At 41.6% G+C, this 21147-nt stretch overlaps 2 protein-coding genes across 3 annotated transcripts in view; one reads left to right on the top strand and one right to left on the bottom strand.

The window, feature by feature from the left end:
* dock1 (dedicator of cytokinesis 1) overlaps positions 1-21147 on the top strand; it is a 172129-nt gene that overhangs the window by 72135 nt on the left and 78847 nt on the right. The gene's annotated exons all lie outside the window — the stretch shown is intronic.
* Positions 1203-19263, bottom strand: LOC139219446 (inhibitory synaptic factor 2A). The gene is made up of 3 exons (XM_070851298.1): positions 18032-19263; positions 12323-12394; positions 1203-1386 (listed from the first exon to the last, which is right to left on the bottom strand). The coding sequence occupies exons 1-3, from the start codon at positions 19261-19263 to the stop codon at positions 1203-1205; spliced, it is 1488 nt and encodes a 495-aa protein (XP_070707399.1).

Genomic DNA, 21147 nt, shown 5'->3' with positions numbered 1-21147 from the left:
TCATGTGCTAAGAACCAACGTTATTTATTATACTTGGATTTATGACTGAAACAATAAAGGATCTTTAAATTCTTTTTTTTTTTCTCGGTGTTGAGCCAGAACTCTTTATAGTTTCATAATGATGAAGTTTGAATGTATGGATTCCATCTTCTTTTTTTTTTTTAGGGTTTTAGGATTCAATGGACATATGCATTGTGAGGTTAGTAAGAAGTCGGACGTGTGAAAAGGAATTACGAATCAGAAATTATTTAACTCCTATGCACTGAAGTTTCTGAAATGCACAGCCCCTTTCACAGCAGCTCAAATAAATATATTCCACTAAACCTTAAAGTGAATGTATATAGATATATATTTATATAGAAAAAAGTACATTGACATCTAACTTTGCAAATGTCATTAAGAAAATAAGTGTTATTTATTCATTCTTTACTTCAAAGTCAGTTGATTCAAGGAGACATTTTAGTGATGGATAGAAAGTTGATCATAGAATTCCAATAAACATCTCTGACGTCTTTGTCCTTTAGGTCTCTTCTTTAGATATTATGAAAGTCCTCAATCTGTCTTGGTTAGTAGGTGATCTACATGTGTGAGTTGATACTCAAAATAGTTCTTTTTAATTATTCTGGAGAAAATGTATCCTGAACAGTGTTAATTGTGCTTTGCAGTACGGTGATATGCTGTTGATGTAGACCTCAGAGCATCGTGGTTTACTCGCCAACCTCTCCCGGAGGATGGGGAAGAAAGACCAAGTCCCAACTGGTGAATAGAAATGTGACGGTCACCGAACGATTATCATAGAATAGAACCCCGTGGATGTCAGCTAGAAAAATATATGCAAATAGACAGAGGAAAATCAAATTTGTCTTCTCACCTTGCTGATCTCCAAATATGTTGCCCTGGTGTAATTTCACACCCTGTTTGAAGAAATTAGTTCAAAATAAATCTGAATCCATTTTTGGTAAGCATGACATTTTGATTTTTCCATGGAATCCACAAGAGTGTCCCATTACACAGCCTGTCATCACTGAGAAGGCGTTCAGTATCCAGTGCTGGAGCCCTCCATTAATACTGGTTACCAGGTCTACAAACGCCAAGTAGATGTGATAAAACAGAAGAGCATGGATGAACCAAGAAATATAGATGACCAGACGGACACATAAATCCTGTGCATCGGTAGTGGTGGAGGAGACGGTCCTGTGTATTCACAGGAACCAAAGTTTCCAGCGAGCGTGCTTCTTGGAGTCAGCTTTGGACTTGCGTTTTGGGGTGGAGGTGAACGCCTCCTGGGGGTAAGGCAGGGGGGCGAAGTGGACGTCGTCCGTAGGGCAAAGCCTCTTCATCAGCGGCTGCAGCTTGTCCTCCTGCTGCTTGAAGTCCAGCTCCACACTGCAGCAAAGAAACAGAGAGATGCACAGTCAGCTCAAACAGTAGCTAACAGCGTCATGCAGGTATTAACGCCATGCCATCATCCAGTTATTTATAACTGTCCATTATAATGCATGACTGTGAACAATCTTATCATATTTTCTTGTATTTAAGCCTCCTTTTTTCCATGTTTTCTGATTTTCCTACTGCTTCCTGAGCTAATTTCTGCTACAGTCCACGTGGCTTTTGTTCTGAACCAGCCTTAACTACTTTCTACAGGCTGCAAACCCAGTCAGCTTTTTATACATTTTTGTATATTCTTCATTCATCGATACTGAAGCCACTTGTGTTTTTTTCCCCTTCACACTTCTTTTTAACCTTGACATGTTTTAACTTGGACACTCTCCCTCTAACCATATTCAGTATCTACGTTGTGGCCTGTTCTCACTTGACCCCAGCACAGGCATCTGTCACAGCAGTGCTTAGCCTGGTAAAGTGACCTACATTTGTCGCTTACTTCATCCTTCTTCCCAGTAAAATCTCCCAATTTAGACTGTTTTTGATTGCATCTGGCTGCCCACTTTGGCTGCTGCCGCTGCTGTCATTTTTGCTCTCCGCATTTGGATCGTGATTCATAAAGCGCGAGGGAAGCCTATTAGTATTTTTCCCAGTGAAGAGTGCTGGGTCACTGGAGGGGGTGTTGAACCGAAGATCATTTGCTTTGCTAAGACTGAGATCAGAGCCTGGGTATTGATGTGAGCCCTTTAGGATTTTAGTTTATATCATGTTGCTTTGATTCCTGCACAATATTACAGCATCGGCAAAAAAGGTAATGGGGATGCAGAATGATTTAATTTGTAGGATTTTTGTACGCACACACCCACAAACAGAGTATTTTCCTTCGGTGTAGTCCATGTTTCCCCAGGGTGCAAGGGGATTTATCTGGACCAGCCATCATTGTAATCCCACCCCCGCACACATCTGAGTACTCTGTTCTGCTAAGTGAAACTCAGATTACAGCCTCAGCTGTGGTGGTAAGTGTATAGGGACTTTAATCTGCTAAAGCTTCCTCCAGCCACCAGCCTGAGTCAGGCTGATGGGGACTGTGATGGACAGACTTACATAATTGCAGCACGATCCACTTGAATACGGAATACTCTATGAATACTGCAGTTTGTCTGACTAGACGCTGCCATTTACCACTGAGAGATAATGCAGTGTCAAGGTGAGCTGGGCAATAGGCTGTCTGCTCTGAGTGAAATAGAGACGTTGGTAATGATCGCCTGTTGCAACACTCAGAGTTGTTTTTAAGCGTGACCAGTTTTTAAAATTTACACCGAGTAGAACTCTATCAGTAAAAGTACTGGGTGTTGGTAATTAGTAGTAGAGGTGAGCTGTAGTTGTGCATTATGTACACACACGAGGATTTGAAAGTGGGACAGTTTGAAATAATGTATCACCATAAAATACAACAGTTTTTATTACGTCTGTTGATGGTATTGATACAACAGAACAGACGTAAATGTGAGTGTCTGCCAGTGACTCAAGTGAATGTTGGGTGCTGAACCAGACACTCAGCACTTTGCATTTGTTTGACTCAGGCCTTTACACGAGGCCAAGAACACTGCAGCTATTAGCAATAAATCACAGGCTGTTAATTACACTGGTTTAAATCCACTTCTCTTTGTGTGAAGTATGTCTGTGTGTGTGTGTGTGTGTGTGTGTGTGTGCATGCACATTTGTCTGCATGCGGAAACAGTTGCATGTTTGTGCCATTGAGCGAGGCTGTGATTCATTGTGTGATTCATTTAACTGCAATTCATTGGGACTGAGGAAAATGCTATCATTGAAACAAACAGAAACAAACGCATTGGGCCTGCATGGAAATGAGTTTTCAAATAGGTCTGATCAGCAGGAGAGGTCACTGAAAAGACAGCAATGAATCATTTGTGATTCTGTTTTGGTTTGCCGTAAGTCACAGCAAAGTTTTGGAAAAATCTTGCAGGCATTGAACCGAAATTTGAGCCCTGCACACGAAATGTCTGTTTTGCTTTGCTTAGAATTACTTTTTGACGCTTGGGCAGAGAGATTTGTCCCGAGGTGTCCTGTTCAGCTTAACAATGTTTCCAAAATGAAATCTTTGCTCTGCAAAGAAAAGGCACAGTATTTCTTATCTTGGTATTATTTCACCTAGATCACCACAGGTCTCGTTATTCAAAAAATCCAATTATGTAATTATTCTGTTGTGTCTGTTTTTCACAAACAACTGGTCCAAAATTTAGCATCTGGGCTTTTAGCAAGTGCCAAGAAAAGAGGCTGTGTCAGTCCTCTTCATGCCTCCGTGCTGCAACAGCTGGCTCGAAGCATTAAATGTTTGGGTTCTCCGTATGTCCATACATCCCAATCTTGTGAACACTATCTCAGGAACGCCTGGAAGGAATTGCATTACATCTGGCACAAATGGTCACTTGGACACAAGGATTCATGGAATTGAATTGAATTTTATGGTCAATGTCACTTTGACCTCACAAGGTACTTGTTTTTTTTGGCCATAACTCGAGGATTCATTAGCTTATTATGACAAAATTCCACACAAATGTCTAACAGGATAAAATGATAAAGTGATGACATTTTATATCCAAAAGGTCAAAGTTCAAACTTCTCTGTGACATCATCCTGCTATGCAAAAACACTTTTCTGGCCATCATTCACTTAGAAACAGAATGGGAGATCGTGTATTTCACACTTGGTCAGACAAGTGAATTGAATTGATTCCCACCTCGAAACTGTGATTGTATGGATCTTCTCAGCTGCTTGGTTGAAGATGTGTGTGAAGCATCCATGTTTCAGAATTTGTAGCTTTTTTTCTATGACCATATTGAAAGCAGTGGCTACTGTCATGGCTACAACTTTGTGTTCTTCCAGAATCGAGCCTCCTTGGCCAAGCATGTGAACACATACAAGGAATTTTGACTATCAGTCTTCTCTCAATGAACTTACACACTAATAGACATACAGCAGTGTTGTGAGTTCAGTCTAGTTTGGTATTGATTTAGACTCCAATGTACTTTTAGTCCACCCTCTCCACTTCCTCTCACTGGAAGATAACCATGACAGGGCTGTACTGAGCTTCAGGTAATTGTCGTTGCACCATGTAATGAAGCTCTCTATCAGTCCTCTGTCCTCTTCTGTAAACATAGTCTCTAAGTGAGGACAGTATGTTCCTCACTGGAATCATACACATCAATAACATTTCATTTAATCAAAAAAATTCCCTTAATACCCTTTATCAATGGCACTTCACTACATATATTATGAGTCTGGACAGACATGGATGTAACTGCAACTTGACTGGTAGGCGGAGGCATACAACCGCGAGGCACTAAGTCAGTTTTACCCTGCACTGGTCTGGAATCGAATTTAGAATGGATTTCATGTATCTCAAATGAATTGGCTCCAGAATACATTTGTGACCTCCAAGCCCCCTGCACACCCTGCAATTTAGCCTGAAGTCTGCCAGTAAACTTCTCTCATTTCGGAAAATCCCACCTTATTTCAAAGGGGACAGAGTCAGCCCATAAACAGTGTGCCTCAATTGATTTTAAATTCCTCCTAAAAAACCTTGCGTTATTAACATGTTTTTACCAGACGGCGTGAATTTATCCTGACTGTTTTATTCTGCCTATTTTGGATTTTACTATCTTTTTATCGTCTAACATTTACTGATTACTTTATATAGACGTTCTCTTTTATTTAGCTGAAGATTCTATAAATGCACATTGATACCAGATTTAGATATTTCTTTTTTTTCTTTTTGTCAGGCCCAAGGGAGTTGATCTACATGTGTGAACACAGCCCTCAGGGTCATGATGCATAATAAGATCGTGATGCCTTCTGAAGTCAAACTCATGCTCACATATTAAACGTTATTCATGGGCTGCAAAATTAACAGGCTCTTGCAGCTCAAATAACTATAATAACACAACATCAAAGGATTCTGTGATCAATGACTGTTTGTCTGAGTGTAATGACTGCTCGGCGGTGTCACTGGTGAAGCAGTATGCTGATTATTTCATTGTGCCATTTTCATCTCTTAAAAAAAAACCCTTAAATTAACACTGTGTAAACACACAGAGGGACAGATCTCGCTACCATTTTTTGGGCATCTTAATGCTGTGTCAGTCTTGTGGGATGTGTTTCTCACACACACATAAAAAGACAGATACACTATAACTGGATTTGTCCTGCTCTTCAGTCTAAATCTCTAATACGGCCGATGCTGTTTTTGCTGTGAATCCACGGCTACAGGTTATTGCCTTGCATCAACACAGCCATTTGATCTGATCAAAAGAAAAAGAAAAAACTATTATTTTTATAGATTTTTATTGGTACAAGCATAAGCACCTATTGTCAGTGTATGCTCTGAGATTATACTATCAGGGCATTTCAGTCAAAGTACATGTGTCTTCGCTTTGCTTTTTGTGCATGAGGCGTCTATGGGGTTACTATAAAGTTACTTTACTGTACCTTACTGTACAGTCTCCATTTACGATACATCTGATTCAATTCTGTAGTAGTGATGTCTTTAAACTTCAGCTGGTTTTAGTCTGTCTTTGACCTTTGTTGCATGTCAATCCCTCCCTTTTGCCATGTTTCTTGTCAGATCCCGTGCTGCACTGCCCAGTGAAACATAAATGTCATGATTTCCACATGATTTCCAAAACACAAAGGTTCACACTGACACCTGAGACAGGAATAGTATCCAGAAAGCCTGTATATTAATCTCAATAACTGTGAAATACAGCCCTGATTAAACATTCGTACATGTCCCACATGTTGTGTTTACACTCTATTTACACCACTTATCTCACTTGATACCATGTGTGTGATGTCAGGTCATATATTCTCTCGCAGCTATAATCGTTTGATTGTCCTTTCAAGTTGACATGCTCAGTGTATTAGTGCTGACACGGTATTTTTGCAGGATTAATAAACCTCTGTAGCTGCATTGTAGTCAGACTAAATCCTTTAACACACACTCAAAAATCTTCAGTGCACTTGAACAGCCTGTACGTTCATGATGCTCAGAACACAAGTGTTGTACTGGTAGCTGTTTTTCTCTTTGTGTTTATCCTATCTATCCTGAGTTGTTTTTTTTTTTTAATCTACTCTTTAATGAAATTTGCTATTCTTACCAAATGTCTTTTAAAGTGCCAGGAGAATCATACAAAGTAGTTAAAGTGGTAAAGGAGGTAAAGTGGTCTGTGCCGTTGGAATAGCAACAGCAAGAAAACTTAAATGTCACTGAAAAGAAAAAGAAAATTTCATTAAAAAAAAAAAGTGAAAAGATAATAATCTAATCTTTGAAACATACTCAAAAGGGCCCTCTAATTAAACATTTATTAGTCTCTACCCGGCCCAGTTATCAGCATCTCCTCATGAAACTGTCACAGGCCCTGCTGCGTCGCTCCACATTTTGATTTTGTGTTGAAAGCGAAAAGTGAAGCGTTGTCGGCATTTCCTGTCCCCTCGCTGCCTCTCCCCTGAGTGGGTTGTTGGATCGGAACAAATTGAGGAAGGCACTTTGGACCTTGTCAGTCCTTAACCTCCTAACCCTTTCGTCGTCTTTCTCTCACCTACTCTCACTTTTCAAAAAGCGTATACGCAAGAAAAGAAAAAAGAAAAGAAACTTGTCCACTCCCTAAACTACGCCTTACATCTCATTTCAGCTCATTTGTGGATATTCACACCTTTACCTCGCTTTAAACATTTGTCAGTCTCTATCTCTAATGGTCTCCCTCATCCTCTGTGTGTCTTCCTGTTTCATATTCTCACCCTGCCTTTCTTTTTGTTCCCTTATCTTTCCTGGGTGTGAATGTGCTCTTTCTGACTGTCCTCACTGTCCCCTCACACTGTCTGTCCTACTGGGGATCTGTCTTGTAGCTATGGTAACCAGCTTGCCACCATGTTAGAAAACATCATTATGCTTGCAAAAAGAGATATCTTCTCCCAGCAGAGTCGTGCAGTAGGACAGCCTTGGTGCTCAATAATTTCCATATGCTATAATGTAATCAGCTCTCCAGCCTTTAGCAACGCTTAATTGATTTTCATAGCCTCACACAAAAGATGGAAGATTTTTTTTTTCTCCCTCCTTTTAAGTACCCATCCCTTTGTTGATTTTTGTATTTGATTTTATTATCTGTTTGCACAGTGTTATTTAAATAATGTTTTACAATCAGATAGTTTGTTTAATGATCAGCTGTGGTTCCCAGTTTCTGGGACACGCAAGCTGTTGAGAAAATCAGACTGACTGGAAATAACTGCAGTTCATAGTGAACAATGATGCCCAGTCGTGAGGACTGCTCCCATCAACTTTCTTAATCACAACCACTTAAATCTATCTCCCTGTTTGATCAGCACATTAGCTCATATTAATGCAATTTGAGGAAAATGAGATTACAAGGTTTTTGCGTCAAGACGCATCACGACTTAATGGCTGTGGTCTCGAAACATGTGCAATGCTTTTTCTGCACCGTCCCGTCTGTCTCTTTTTTTCCCTATACAGCCGCTCTTTGTGTTTCTCTCATGCTCACTCTCTGACTTCTTGTCTTTTTGTCATTCCTCCCCTCTCTCCTACCTTTCTTAGTAACAGATATTACATCACCTGGCAAGATGGAATGAATTGCAATAATCTTTTCATCCCCTTCTCTCCCATTCTGTTTCAATGTCATGAGCATTGTATAAAGCATTGAATCCCCAAGTTCATTTGAACACACACTGTTAGCTGTTAGGATGAGATAACGTATTCTGGAGAAACGGTGAGAGAGAGAGAGAGAGAAAGTTACCGAGGGAGGATAAAAGAAAGGCAGACTGTGCTCAAGATGGTTCAAAATGAGGAAAGTGGGACTAGACAAGGACAAGAAACTACAGTGGTTTGTGTATTCTGTTTGAAGTCCATGCCCACAGACTACAGCACCATATTGATCTGCTGCTGTTGTTATGCTAAGGATGGGCTCAGAGATGGTGCCCTATACTCTTGGACAAATTGATTATGCTGAAGCGTACATGGCTGGCTCCTTACCGGGCTGCGTTAAAATGATTTATGGGCCCATATGTCCACCCCGGTCATAAGACCAGCTTCATCATAAACACAAGAGTTAAGGTTTTGGCCCTGACGCAAAAAGACACAAACATGTTCACAAAAAAAAATAAAAATTCCAATAGATATTAGACAGCTGTTCTTCCCACGTTCAGTGTGTGCTCCTTCATGGCTCTGCTTCCTATCCTGTGTTCCTCCACCTCCAGAGAGGTTGTTTTCATGGAGATCTAAGTAATTAGATTGCCATTTAATCCTGCTGCCTGTGTGAATACAACTGCTATATTTGATTCTGTGTCCAATCAACAGAATTCACCATGCCAAGCGAGTCTCTTAAAGGAGAACTCCGATCAATTTAACAGATTTCAAACATCTCACTTCGAAATTTCTGCCCTTTATCAAGTTGAAACCCTGCCAGGCACCGGCAAGGTTTGTCAAAAACAGGCCTTCTATTTTGTATTGAATTTCTGTTTTTCTGCACTTCCTCCGCAGATGAAGCGTTTCAATTGATTGTGGCAGATCTAGGAAGCCAAATGTGGAATTCAAATGTTAATATAGTGCTTGTTTGAAGACAGTCGTCATTGTGTGTGCATGATCAGCACCAACCAAGTAAAGGGACAAATACATCCTGACTTTGTATAATATTATATTTTTTGCTTGTGGATAAGAAAAATCTCGGTAAGACAGACATGTTGGACAACTCACTGACGTGTATAATTGGCCCATATTCAAATGGCCATACTTAATGATAGCTTTTATTGCAGCCTGTATTTTGTATATTTAAACCCTCATTGCGAATTCAGATGGAGGCGATATTTAAATGAAACACCTTTCCCAACACACCAGTGATCAGAAAAGGTACACAGTAAGCTGCCAGGACTATTTTCACTGAAAGAACCTTAAAATGGTTGCTCATATTTTTGAGATTTAGACGTGTTATCATACTGCAGTTTATGCTCACAGATTCGGATGGTTGGTTAGCAAAAGGCAAATAGAGGCTGGCACAGCAGGGCAAGCACAGTTGGTCTTTACTCAGACAGGCAGAGCAGAGACTGAACATAGGTAGACCAGAGGGAGCTGGGCCTTCTCTTCCCCAGGGTCAAATCATACAGAGTTAGCTTTAAACAGCTACTGCTGCTGACTAATTTATAATACCAGGCAAACTTCCATCTCAGCAGTCTGTCCGATTTCATCCATTCTGTAATCCTGCACTCAACCTATTGCCTCTTAATTCTCCCATGCCATGTTGTGCTCTTCAAGTGTCCTTCACATCATCTGCCATAATTCAGCTCACTTCACTTCATCTTGCTGTCACTGAACTGTTGTAAAAGCGACCGTTCTTGTTTCCCACCGTGTGGCTATACGGGGGAAGCTACCACGATTTAAATCTGTTTTATGACATATTGCACCTTTCTCAGTTGAAAAATCAGAGGGATCAGAGCTGTGCCCTGCTCCTTCATTTTCAGGAGCTGATTGAAGCTCGGCCAGTGGCTTATCAGTTATTGAGAGCAGTGGATAGAAAATGATTTAAATGGCTCTTCAGAGGTGAAATGCCGACTGAGTGGAACAGCAGTGTCCACTAAAAACAGTTTTATTGATCGCCTCTCACCCTCTTACTCTTTAAATCTCTTGTCTCTCTCATCTTTGTTCTTTTTGTTATTTTTGACTGTTAGAATTACACTTTTTTGAAGCACCAAGCACAAAAACAGCCAGACACACATACATATATGCATGGAGAGGTTGTGTCTGGCACTTCAAATTGTGAGCAAAGAGCCCTCATGGGCCCTGAAGACTGTCAGTCCCATTGTTGATCAAAGAGGAATGTTCAGACATGACTGAGGTGTTAGAACCTGCAAGGCTGTGTCTGTAGGTCAGGGCCAAAGACTTTAAACTTTGAGATGACACCACAGTTTCACATCAGGGCTGTAACTAGTGGTTATTTTTGCTATATGATTAATCTGTGTATTTTTAGCCACACTTGCAACATGACTGCAGGGATGGCAATGTTGGTGTGTCAGTCAGTTCACTAATTGGCCCAGACTGGAATACCTTAACAATTATTTGATGGATTGCCGTGAAGTATTGTAGAGACATTCATGGTCCTCAGGGGATGTATCCTATACTGGATGAGTTGCTGAGAATTTGCTACAGATATTCAAGGTCTCTGATTAATAAATTCCCCTTGTGATCCCCTCTCTTTTAATCTTGAGCCATCATTAGTTAAAAATTCTACTTTGTCCAATACTTTGATTTCTGACCACTACTGGTGTGTGTGTGTGTGTGTGTGTGTGTGTGTGTGTGTGTGTGTGTGTGTGTGTGTGTGTGTGTGTGTGTGTGTGTGTGTGTGTGTGTGTGTGTGTGTGTGTGTGTGTGTGTGTGTGTGTGTGTGTGTGTGTGTGTCAGCCTGTTAGCATTGTCACTAAATATGAGCATGTTAGCACGTCGATGTTAGCATTTATCTGAAAGCAGCATCACAGATCCTGAGTCATGCTTTTGATCAGTCTGTGATTTGTTTGGTCTTTAAAATGTCATAAAACGGTGATGAGCAGCCGTCACAAGTTTTTGGACCCCTACTGATCAGCACCTTGTGTGCTGTGGAGACCTTCGGATTTCTGGGTTCCACAATCTCCCACAACCTAAAGTCCTAATGTCCACCACTGCCTCCATCACCAAAAGGCCCAGCACAGGATGCACTTGTACTATACAAGCTCAGGAAGTATAGAAGAGCTGCTGATCCAGTTCTGCAGCACGATTTTCCATCACTGTCTGATATGGATCAACCACCAAACAAGACAGGACCAGATTACAAAGGACTATGAGGACTGCACAGAAAGTCATCGGTGGCAAACTGCATTCAGTCCAGAACTTAGATGTTCAGAGATGGGAAATGTGCACGAAACATCACTGCAGAACCACCACAGCTTGGACACAACCTGGTCCACTTTCTCCCCTCTGGCACGCGTTACAGAGCACTGCATGCCAAAACAACCAGACACAAGAACAGCTTTGTTTTCATTGTGCATATACGTATATAGCATGTGTATATATGTTTACCCCTGTTCAGCTTGTTTATTTTTGCTCTATGATGTCTGTTCTGTATAAGTACATTGAGCTTCCTTGTGTGTGTGTGTGTACACATATTTGGCCAATAAAGCAGATTCTTATTCTGAAACGATTAATTGTCACAATTCATGGCAATTAGATTTTCTGCTGACTGTCTAATCGATGAATAGACTTGCGTCAGCATCATTTCACGTGCTTTAACACATTTACACACCTATGTAGCAAAGTATTTACACACACACACACACACGCGCGCACACATACCGTTATAAGGAGAGAACTACATGCATGTACACTGGTAGAATAATGATTTTGGGTTCACATCCGTACCGTCAAATAAATGAAACTAAATTTGAAAGTGCAGAGTCTCGGTTGGCTTGGTGACGGCAAACAACGCTGATATTTCATGATGTTTTGATAGTGATTAATTTCTTTTTCATTTCATTTCATTTTTGGGGGCCTTGTGCTCACTCATTCTATGTATCCTCTCAACTTCTCAACCTTGTGCCATTTGTCTCTAAATCCAGCAAACCCTACTCTTGCTACACACCCTTCAGTGAATGAAGTGGTATTAGGGGACAATGAGCGAGTCGGACAAAGATGTCTAGATTCAGAGAGAGAGAGCGTTGAAATGTCACACGTCTCCAAGTGCACATTAACAAAATCCACATAAGTCTTGAATCCCCTGCCCCTTCCTCTGCTCTATACTGTCCCTTTTTCACCTGTTCACTTTCCCTCAAGGAGAAAGGACAGGGCACATTTGGATCATCATGTCTTTGAAGAGGAATGGCCACTAACCTGTAAATAATGCATGCGCTGTTCCGGCATGTGTCACAGTTGGCCGTGTCCTGTCCGGTTCGATAGGAAAGTCTGCGGGGAAGATAAGAGTCGTGAATGAGTAATTACAGAACTCGTTAAGCTGCTCCCTCACACCTTCCTTTCTCATCTTGTTTGTCATCCCTCGTTAGCAGGGAGGTAGTAAATGAGGGTGACGATGAAAAGTCACACTGCCCTCCTGAGTGGCCTGTGTCCGGCAGCCAGGTCAGAAAGAGCATGGGGTTGGCCATTAGCTGTGGTTGACTGATTGGAGGTCAGATAAGGCACCAAGTAGTACACAGAATGAGTTTCTGGGCTGCATTGAAAGGTAGTTTTGATCAAGGACTTGTCAGGATTGTTACTGCAGTTACTTTACAGTTGTTCTCTGGAAATAATAAGAAAACGTGGGGCTGCAACAAATGATTATTTTCATTTTATTTCTTTATGACTGTATTTTTTTTTTTTTTTTTTTTGGTGCGATATAAAATTTGAGAAATTTAAGTTTCCCAGAGCTCAGTGTGACACCCTGTATTCCACCACTACTTTTCATGACATCAATCCTTTTTACTCACCAGAGAAATCCCACCATTGATAAATACATTCTGTACAGGATAGTGCTGTAAAACATGCAGTAAGAGTTATTTTCAGTATGAACCTTTTTATTACTTGAAAAAACTGAGAATCATTTAGAATTGAAATGGGTTCTCTAAGCAGATAAAAATTGACAGTTTTGTTTACAACAGTGGTCCTTTGGCTTTATAAAGTCAGTCTTTATTGCACTGCGCTATTGATTCACCAAATTCACATTGAAACTCATCAATATCCTATTATATTATATCTGATGTGTCCTGTGTGTTGCTCTATCTTCAGTTGTCTTTGAAATGAAATATTATCATGAGCCAAGTTCCTATTATAGATCTCTGTTCTCTCTCAGGGGGCAGGTGAAGACCAGGTGATGGCCCTGAGTGAAACTGTTTCATTACATGCTTCAAAGGCTCAATGGCTTTCCTATAGGATTAGCATGTGGAAATGTGCACATTGATTCTCAGCAAATATTCCCACTTGTAGTTAATGACATATTACAATGGACATACTGTGGACTCACTTCACCAATTACATGGACAAGAAGCAAATCCTCTGCTGGTTGCCTTTTATGATTATGATCTGCACTGCTGCAGCAACAGAAAGGTGTGTCGTAAACCCAGTACAGATCTCAGGCTCTTTGTAGCTGTTATTTACCCAGGTATTGACCTTCATGACTCTCCCTCTCCCTCACAATGATGTGGTAATACGTAGTCACACATTGTCCCTACCATATACAACCACCCTCCTACTAAAGCAGCTTTATGGAAGCATTTGTAGTTGTTCCAATCATTTGCTTATTGACTTTGTCTTTCCAGGATCAATTTACCACCATCTAGAGCATCAGATTGGTACACAGGTGTGAAATCTGTAGAATTGACTTAATCACAGCGAAAAGCACACTCCGTGTTAAAAGGTCAATTCACCCAAATTACACACACTTGCTTATCAGTGCTACCCAACTGTAGAGATAGTTTTGGTTTAATTTGCCTTGGTCTTTAGAAATTTTGCCTTCAATCCATTATAATGGACGTAGATGGACTTCTATTTGCTCAAAGAAAAATTACCCCTAAAAGAATGAACAGCAATGTGTTTTTCCAGAAGCTATGTCCTTATTACTGTGGATAATCCGCAGACCTCATTGTGAAAACTGAAATCTGTTTACAGTGAGGTCTGTGGATTATCCACAGTAATGGGGACATTACCCCAGAAGAGAGATGCTGCTGTTGACTCTTAAGGTGTCAGTGCTTGCGAAAATGAAATTTCAATAACCTCTAGGTGTAAGGGAGAAAATGTTTTTTTTTAGTTTGGGTGGACTGTCCCTTTAACAAGCACTGACACAAGTCCAGGTTTCTCAAATGAACATAGCTGAAAAAGCCACTGTATTCTTATCCCCACTGAGGTTAATGTGCTAACTTTCACATTTATTTCCCGTCTCTCATCTTTGCAGTAGCAGAGTCATTTCTCAGATCTCTCTCAGGGAGTCTTGTCACACTGCCCATAAGGTGCAGCACCAATAAAAATTAAACCACTATCATAAATTCCACCTCCTTATCTACTTCTTTCTGAGCTATATGCTCTGACAGGTATATTAGAGGTGTTAATATCAATATTGTTATTTAAGGCTGTCGCAGAGTGAGGTAATGGGGAGAGTCTGAGAATAGGATGAATGCAGGGATATTGGGAAGTTTACTTGAAGTCGGTTGCTTGGAGTAATTGTTTAATTGGCTTGTTATTGGAAAGGGGATGGCAGTGCACTGCAGTGGGAAAGTTCAAGGCCGTCTTTCCACCCAGATGAGCTGAATGATAAGCAGCCAATGGCATGTGTGGGCAACTGAATTGTGTCCTTTGAGCAACTCCCCCTTATTGTCTCGATCTCGCCCTCATGCTGTGTAGATCTCTTTCTCCCTCTATCTTGTCCCTCTCCACCCCTCTCACACTGAGTTGATAAAGAGAAAATAAGTGAGCGGAGCTGATTTCGGCAGGCCTCCCTAGGGAGAGCGAAGCCAAAAGTGCCATTAACAGTATATTTATACACCCTACCCCCTTTGTGCTACTAGGTGAGCTCTCCCAAAGGTCACTGAGTGGGTGGGAGTCCAAAGGCATAAAAACGTGTACACATCCACAGTGTAAATAGACAGGCTAGCAACAAGTCCCCATGAGTGTGATTAATTGGGTCTGGCCTGCCAACACTGGCTGATGATGCAGCAAATTTATTCCTGAGCTTTGTGCTGTTGGATGCAACCGATGATGTACTTTAGAACTGCATCACACCCTTCACACTGTGTTGTTCTCCTGGGAGTGTGTGTGTGTGTGTGTGTGCTTGCACGCATTGAGTCAACGTGTCCTAAACTCTTGTTTTCCACAGCAACTTGGTGAGAGCTGCTCATATAATATGGAAAGTTCTAGTAATAGAATAACCAAGGGAGATGGGGCCTTGCCCGGCGTTGTCACTCTCACTTACTTTCTTTCACATGCTTTCTTCTCATCAAGTAGCATAGTGGGAGAGGCTGTTGTGCGTGCCCCATACGTTTTCTGCATAAAAAATGCTAAGTGACGTACATTTGGGGTACATCCAGTTCTTGGATTTTCATAAAACTGTCCTGGTTGAATCATCAGTACAAAATATAAATAATTATATCAGAAAATATCTAAATCTTTGATGAAAAATAAAAAATTCTGAGTCAGCAGATTAAATGAGTTCACTTTCAGATTCTGGCTCAATTTTAGCTGAATTTAACAACTATAGTGTGATGATTTGTTCTCAATTGCAAGTAAAAACCAGTCAGAAATTGCTTCTACTTGCTACTAGCTATGGTTTGTTTACCACAAAAACCTCGACTGAGGTGTTGAGGAACAGTGAAGATGTAAATTAAAAAAAACTTTGAACTGGGAGTTAGAAATGGGAAAAAGTACTTCAGGGAACGGCGGTTCCTCACAATTTGCAACTGCCTCTTTCTCCATCTTTCATTCCACACACTTGTTGTCTTCCTCCCGAGGTCAGAGAGATCAAGGTAACGGACGTGAAAAGTGGGAGGGGTGGTTCAATTTGTGACTGAGCAGCATGTCACAAACACATGTGTAGTGATAAATGCACACAGCCTTGCGTTTCGTTTGATGAAAAATGAATGCCATAGAGCATAAGCAGTGTATCACATGTAATTGCTTTCACAGTTCACCTATAGCCTGTGGGCACTCCTATTTGTTGTGTCAGTGACATTTATGCACTAATGTAGTGTGACTAAAACAGCATTAGAATTTTTGCTGGGCTTGCTAAAAATCCACCTTTGGAAATTGGAAATATGTACAGGAAGAAGACGCTTGCGCTTGTATAGAAAAGTAGAGTTTTGATTCGGCTCAGATGGATTACAAGAGGCTTATAGTGCTCACTGACTCAACTAAATGTAGGCCTTTGTAATTAATGCATAGAAACAAATTGCGATTGTTTTCTTTCAGTATGTGACCAGGTGGTACCATTAAACAGTAGTTGCTAATCTTCATTTACAAATGAAGTCTCTTTTCTCTCCCACCTGCCACTTTAGACACATCTGATAAGCCAGATGTGCTTAGCAACACAAACAAGATGGCTCCCCATGCTGCACCACATGTCCGCTTACTTTTGCACTCACAACACACTTTGATGACTTTGGTGATAAGGAGATTATGGCTGCTTTGTGCAAGATCGAAGCAGGATAATTCTTTTAGGTGGTGTAAACAGTTATAAGATCTGTGCCTTGCTCAAATCCTGTCGAATGGGAGTTTTAACCTGTCGTTCAGTGAAGTTGACACTGAGAGTTGCTTTCACACACTGCGAGACATTTCTAGTTGTGTGCTCCATAAGCTCGACAAGCGTGTCCGTGTGTCATTCCCACAGGTTTTGGAAATCCATGTTGATATGATGTTGATTATATAGAATTTCTCTCTCCGTACCTCACCACAGTGCTGGTCAAAACAGATAGGGATCTGAGTGCAGAGCCCTAGCAATTCACTCAACAAATTGGCCATTTTGTTTGCCTCATCACTTTGGATAGACAATCCTCTATTTCAGCGGGCTAGATGCTATCTGCAGACCTTTTGTATATACTCAGTATCCATTGGACAGTAAATGGCTTTTTCACAGGCCATGGCTTTTTCAAAGGCCTTGGACTTACTAGATAAACATAGTGTGCAGCTGGATAAGGCCAATTGCTATGAGTCTGGTATTGTATTTTGCTTATGCAATAAATTGAATGTCACTCCATGATTTGTTCTCCCCCTTAGAATGACATTAGCTTTCACAGCATCATAGAAATTAAATCTCTATATTCAGACATTAAAAATGGGAATAGTCAATATTGCTTTTTATTCTCTAGGAAACTGCTGACTTATATAGGCTTACTTTCAGCTAATACTGATCTCACACACATGGTTATGTTTTTAGTGGCTGAATCAGTTCCATTCAAAAGTAGTGAGAACATTTCTGCCATTTCCTAGCCTTGCGTTGAATATGCTTTAAAGCCCGCACACAAGAAGTGTCATCAAACCACTCGGGCCAAATTGAGTGACATGATTTGTCTGTTAATAAGTTCTGCAGCAGTTCCGTATTATGTGAAGGGAAAACAGAGCAAAAAAGAACATTGTGCTGTAATAGCACCGCAGGGCAAATCCACGTGAAAGCCACATCATCCCAGTTACATGCCACTGTGATCAATTTTTTGACACTGTTTGGGTGGTTCAGTCAAGGCTCTGCTGAACACCTGTCACACATACAAGCCTGTCACTAATATCTAGAAATAATGTGACACATCTAGAGAGTACCCTTTCTGTTCATGCCGAATCATGACTGTGCTCTGTGTCTCTGGTGTTTCCTCAGCTTTAACCTGTAAACACCATGCCCTTTTCCCAAAAAGTGCTGCAGCAATCTCTGACCTCATGTTATCTTACATAAAAATGATTCAAATGAGCTCCATGCAGTGAGTCATATGAATTTTAAATTTGGGGAAAATAGAGCACTGGCATTAGTTTGTTATTTAATATATTAGGTACCCTGATTTGAAGTTTGAAATCATATCTGGAGAGAAATGTTTGCATCTCTACTTTAAAGCACAAGCTATAAGGGAGATGTCTTACCCTTCTCTGTGGGCCTCCCCCTTCTCAAGTTCCTGGATGACCCCCAACAACACCTTGATGGTCTCTTGGCTGGAGCTGATGAGATTTTCCATGGCCTGGAGCTGTGCTTTAACATCCCCGTCCTGATTCATAGGCACTATTTGCTTACAGGCCTCCTGTGTTTGGTCGGGCGGCGCCCCACCAGCCTCAACACCTCTGCAGGGTGACAGAGGCTCCTCCATGCCCCGTAGAGGCCGGGCAGATAGCTGTCCTGTGTGGCACTGTGCCTGTGTCGTACAGCCTCTGCTAGAACGTGGAAGGGTCTCACTCTGCAGCCCGTTGAGCTGCAGCGCTTTCTTCCGCTTGCTCCGCACAGATGGACTGTCCAGGCACTCCACCTGGGTGAGGGAGTTCCAGGCAATGGGGCCCGTAACCTTGGAGGCCCTGTCCGGCAGGGTTCGGGACGAGCCCTCCTCCAGATTGAGCAGCTGCCTCTTTGTTGAGTGGTCTGTGTCAGGCTCCCTGTGTTGTAATCCTGTCCTGGCTTTGGATGGGACACTGCAGAGCTGGTACTCTGCCTGTGCTCCAGCTCCGCTTCCTCGCTGTGTGTCTGCAAGGCAGTCTGTGTCTGCAGAGCAACTGAGCAGCAGAGCGTCAGAGCACAGGCCATCAGGTGCAGTGTGCTGCTCCACTGTGGCAATGCACTCATTAGTATGGAGCAGAGCCCTGGTCCTCCGGACTCCACTCCCCCCGCAGGCTCCCTCCTCCTCCTCCTCATCTAAACCCTGCTCAGCAGCCTTGGACTGCTTCACCTCCATGACAAAACCGTTATTCTGACCTTTGTAAGTTTCCACGGCCGCCACGTGTTTAAAGGTGTGGCCTTTCTTGCGCTCAAAGGGAAAGGTCTGATAGCGTTTCTTCAGGTCAGGGGACGTCTGCACGCCTGTGCTCCTTGTCACGTTTGGGATGGATCTGCGGGCAGGGACGGTCATGTACTTGTGGTACGCCACTTTGTATGAGATTGGCTTGCCACCTTTCCCTGCTGCCTGCAACTCCGCCTCCCTTTGCTCGTTCTGTGCCTCACAGATATCCTTGAAACGCACTTGCAGGGCCTTGTTTCTCTTCCTCACCTGTCGACTGGCTTCCAGGGAATACTTCACCTCTAGTGCCAGCGAGGTGGAGGGCAAGGGCGCTGCCTCCGAGTCAGACTCTGAGTTGGTGAGCATGCATTTGCCACCCTCCTTGCTCACCATGTTTCCTGAGAAGCATGAAAAAAGACACCGTGTTAATCTTTGGTAATGAATGAATGGCTTAGACAAAGACCCTTGCCTCACTATTACATCCCACTTGACAGAACACACACGCTCTCTAAGCTTAGGGAGAAGGGAGGAACCTGTGCAGTCATTTAATGAATATTATTAATAAGTGCTTTTATCAGACACCTATCATTATGTGTGACAAAAAGCATAGAAAGTACAAATATTAAAGCAGATTTTTAGCATATCTTTAATCACTTCACTTGATAAGTTAGTATAAAAGGGATAGTAGAGTTTTGCATTGAATATGGTTTCTACATTTGACACTGTGCGTGTGGTGATATCATGCATGTCTAATGTTTTCATAATTATGAACAGTACATTTACATTTGGGGGGAAAAAAAACCCTCTTTCCTTTCCTATTTATTGCCAGTTCATTAGTCCTTTATGGTTTCCAATTCTTCTGTGTCGTTACGGAAAAACTGCAAGGGTTATGGTTTTAGTATACCCTAAAAATAATCCCAGCAGATTTCTATGACGGATTTAATCTTCTTTTCTGTGAAACCAATAACTTCAATTTCTGCATAATTTTCACACGTTCATTATTGCCAGTTACAGCATCTCTCACTACCAGGTCTTCCTCCACTCCCACACTTGTGATGAGTATTTGTGTCATAGTTTGTATGGTTGCTTTTGCAGTGGCTATCAGACACTATCTAACCATCATAGACACTCCTCAAATGCTCTTAGTTAACAGTAGCAATATACTGTTGACTATTCTGAAAACTAGCCTGAGGTCTGCAGTATATTTCTATGGCTCATTAGGTTCAGCAGGACTCATTACTGTCTGACCTTTCCGTCTCACAGTAAATAATTAAGTAAAAATAGGATTTTTGGCCTATTTTGGAGCACATTTGCACCATTCTAGCATATATGAGTCTGGCATCTGTTCATTTTCCATTTTCTAATTGAACAGAAACAAGAGAATTTCTTGAAGAAATGGGGACTTTCTTAGTCAACCATTGAAAACTGTACAACAATCCCCTACGGAGAAACATCCTCTGCAGAGATTGTCTTTCCCCAATGCCACAGGTATGGTAGCTGCATCACGACTCTGCAGGTTAGCTCTGATGTTCTGACAGAACTCTAATGCTCCTATTGCGTGCTGACTTATTGTAAGCAAACAATCCACACGCTTAAATAAATGCGAAATCAGATAATTATCCTTCTCAGTTTATCTGCCATGGCTGCTCTTTGTCAACAAGGAACGACATCTGTTTACTTACCTGGGAGCTATCAAATGGACATTTTGTCACTGTCTTCTCCATCACATTATTGCCCTGCCTCTGTATTATTAAATCATTGTCTCTTTCTCTCTGGGTACTCTGGCTTCCTCCTGTTTAGGTTAATTGGTGACACTAAATTGCCCGTAGGTGTGAGTGTGAGTGTGAATGGTTGTCTGTCTCTATGTGTTGGCCCTGTGATTGACTGGCGACCAGTCCAGGATGTACCCCGCCTCTCGCCCAATTTCAGCTGGGATTGGCTTTAGCCCCCCTGCGACGCTAAAGGATAAGCAATACAGACAATGGATGGATAGATGAAGATGCTCTGGCAAACTGCCTACTACGGCTATAGTAACATTTTCTCAGCATGAATATCTAACTAAAATGGAAGGAGTCCCTCCCCGTCTGTCTGTATGTATTTATGTCCATTCTTCAATTTCATCGTCAGTCATTCATCTGATCGACTTCACACTTGGCGGGTGTGTTGCGATGTATTGCTAAAGACACACGCTACATTCAATAACAGATGAAGAAAGAGAGCCCGGAGATGTTACATTGTAGCAATCTGAAACATTTCAGGTATCAGCAATGTAACTTT

The sequence above is a fragment of the Pempheris klunzingeri genome, chromosome 20, assembly GCF_042242105.1.
Source record: "Pempheris klunzingeri isolate RE-2024b chromosome 20, fPemKlu1.hap1, whole genome shotgun sequence".
NCBI classification, from domain to species: domain Eukaryota; kingdom Metazoa; phylum Chordata; class Actinopteri; order Acropomatiformes; family Pempheridae; genus Pempheris; species Pempheris klunzingeri.
Note: the sequence above shows the minus strand (reverse complement) of the source record. Positions and strands in the feature narration are given on the sequence as shown.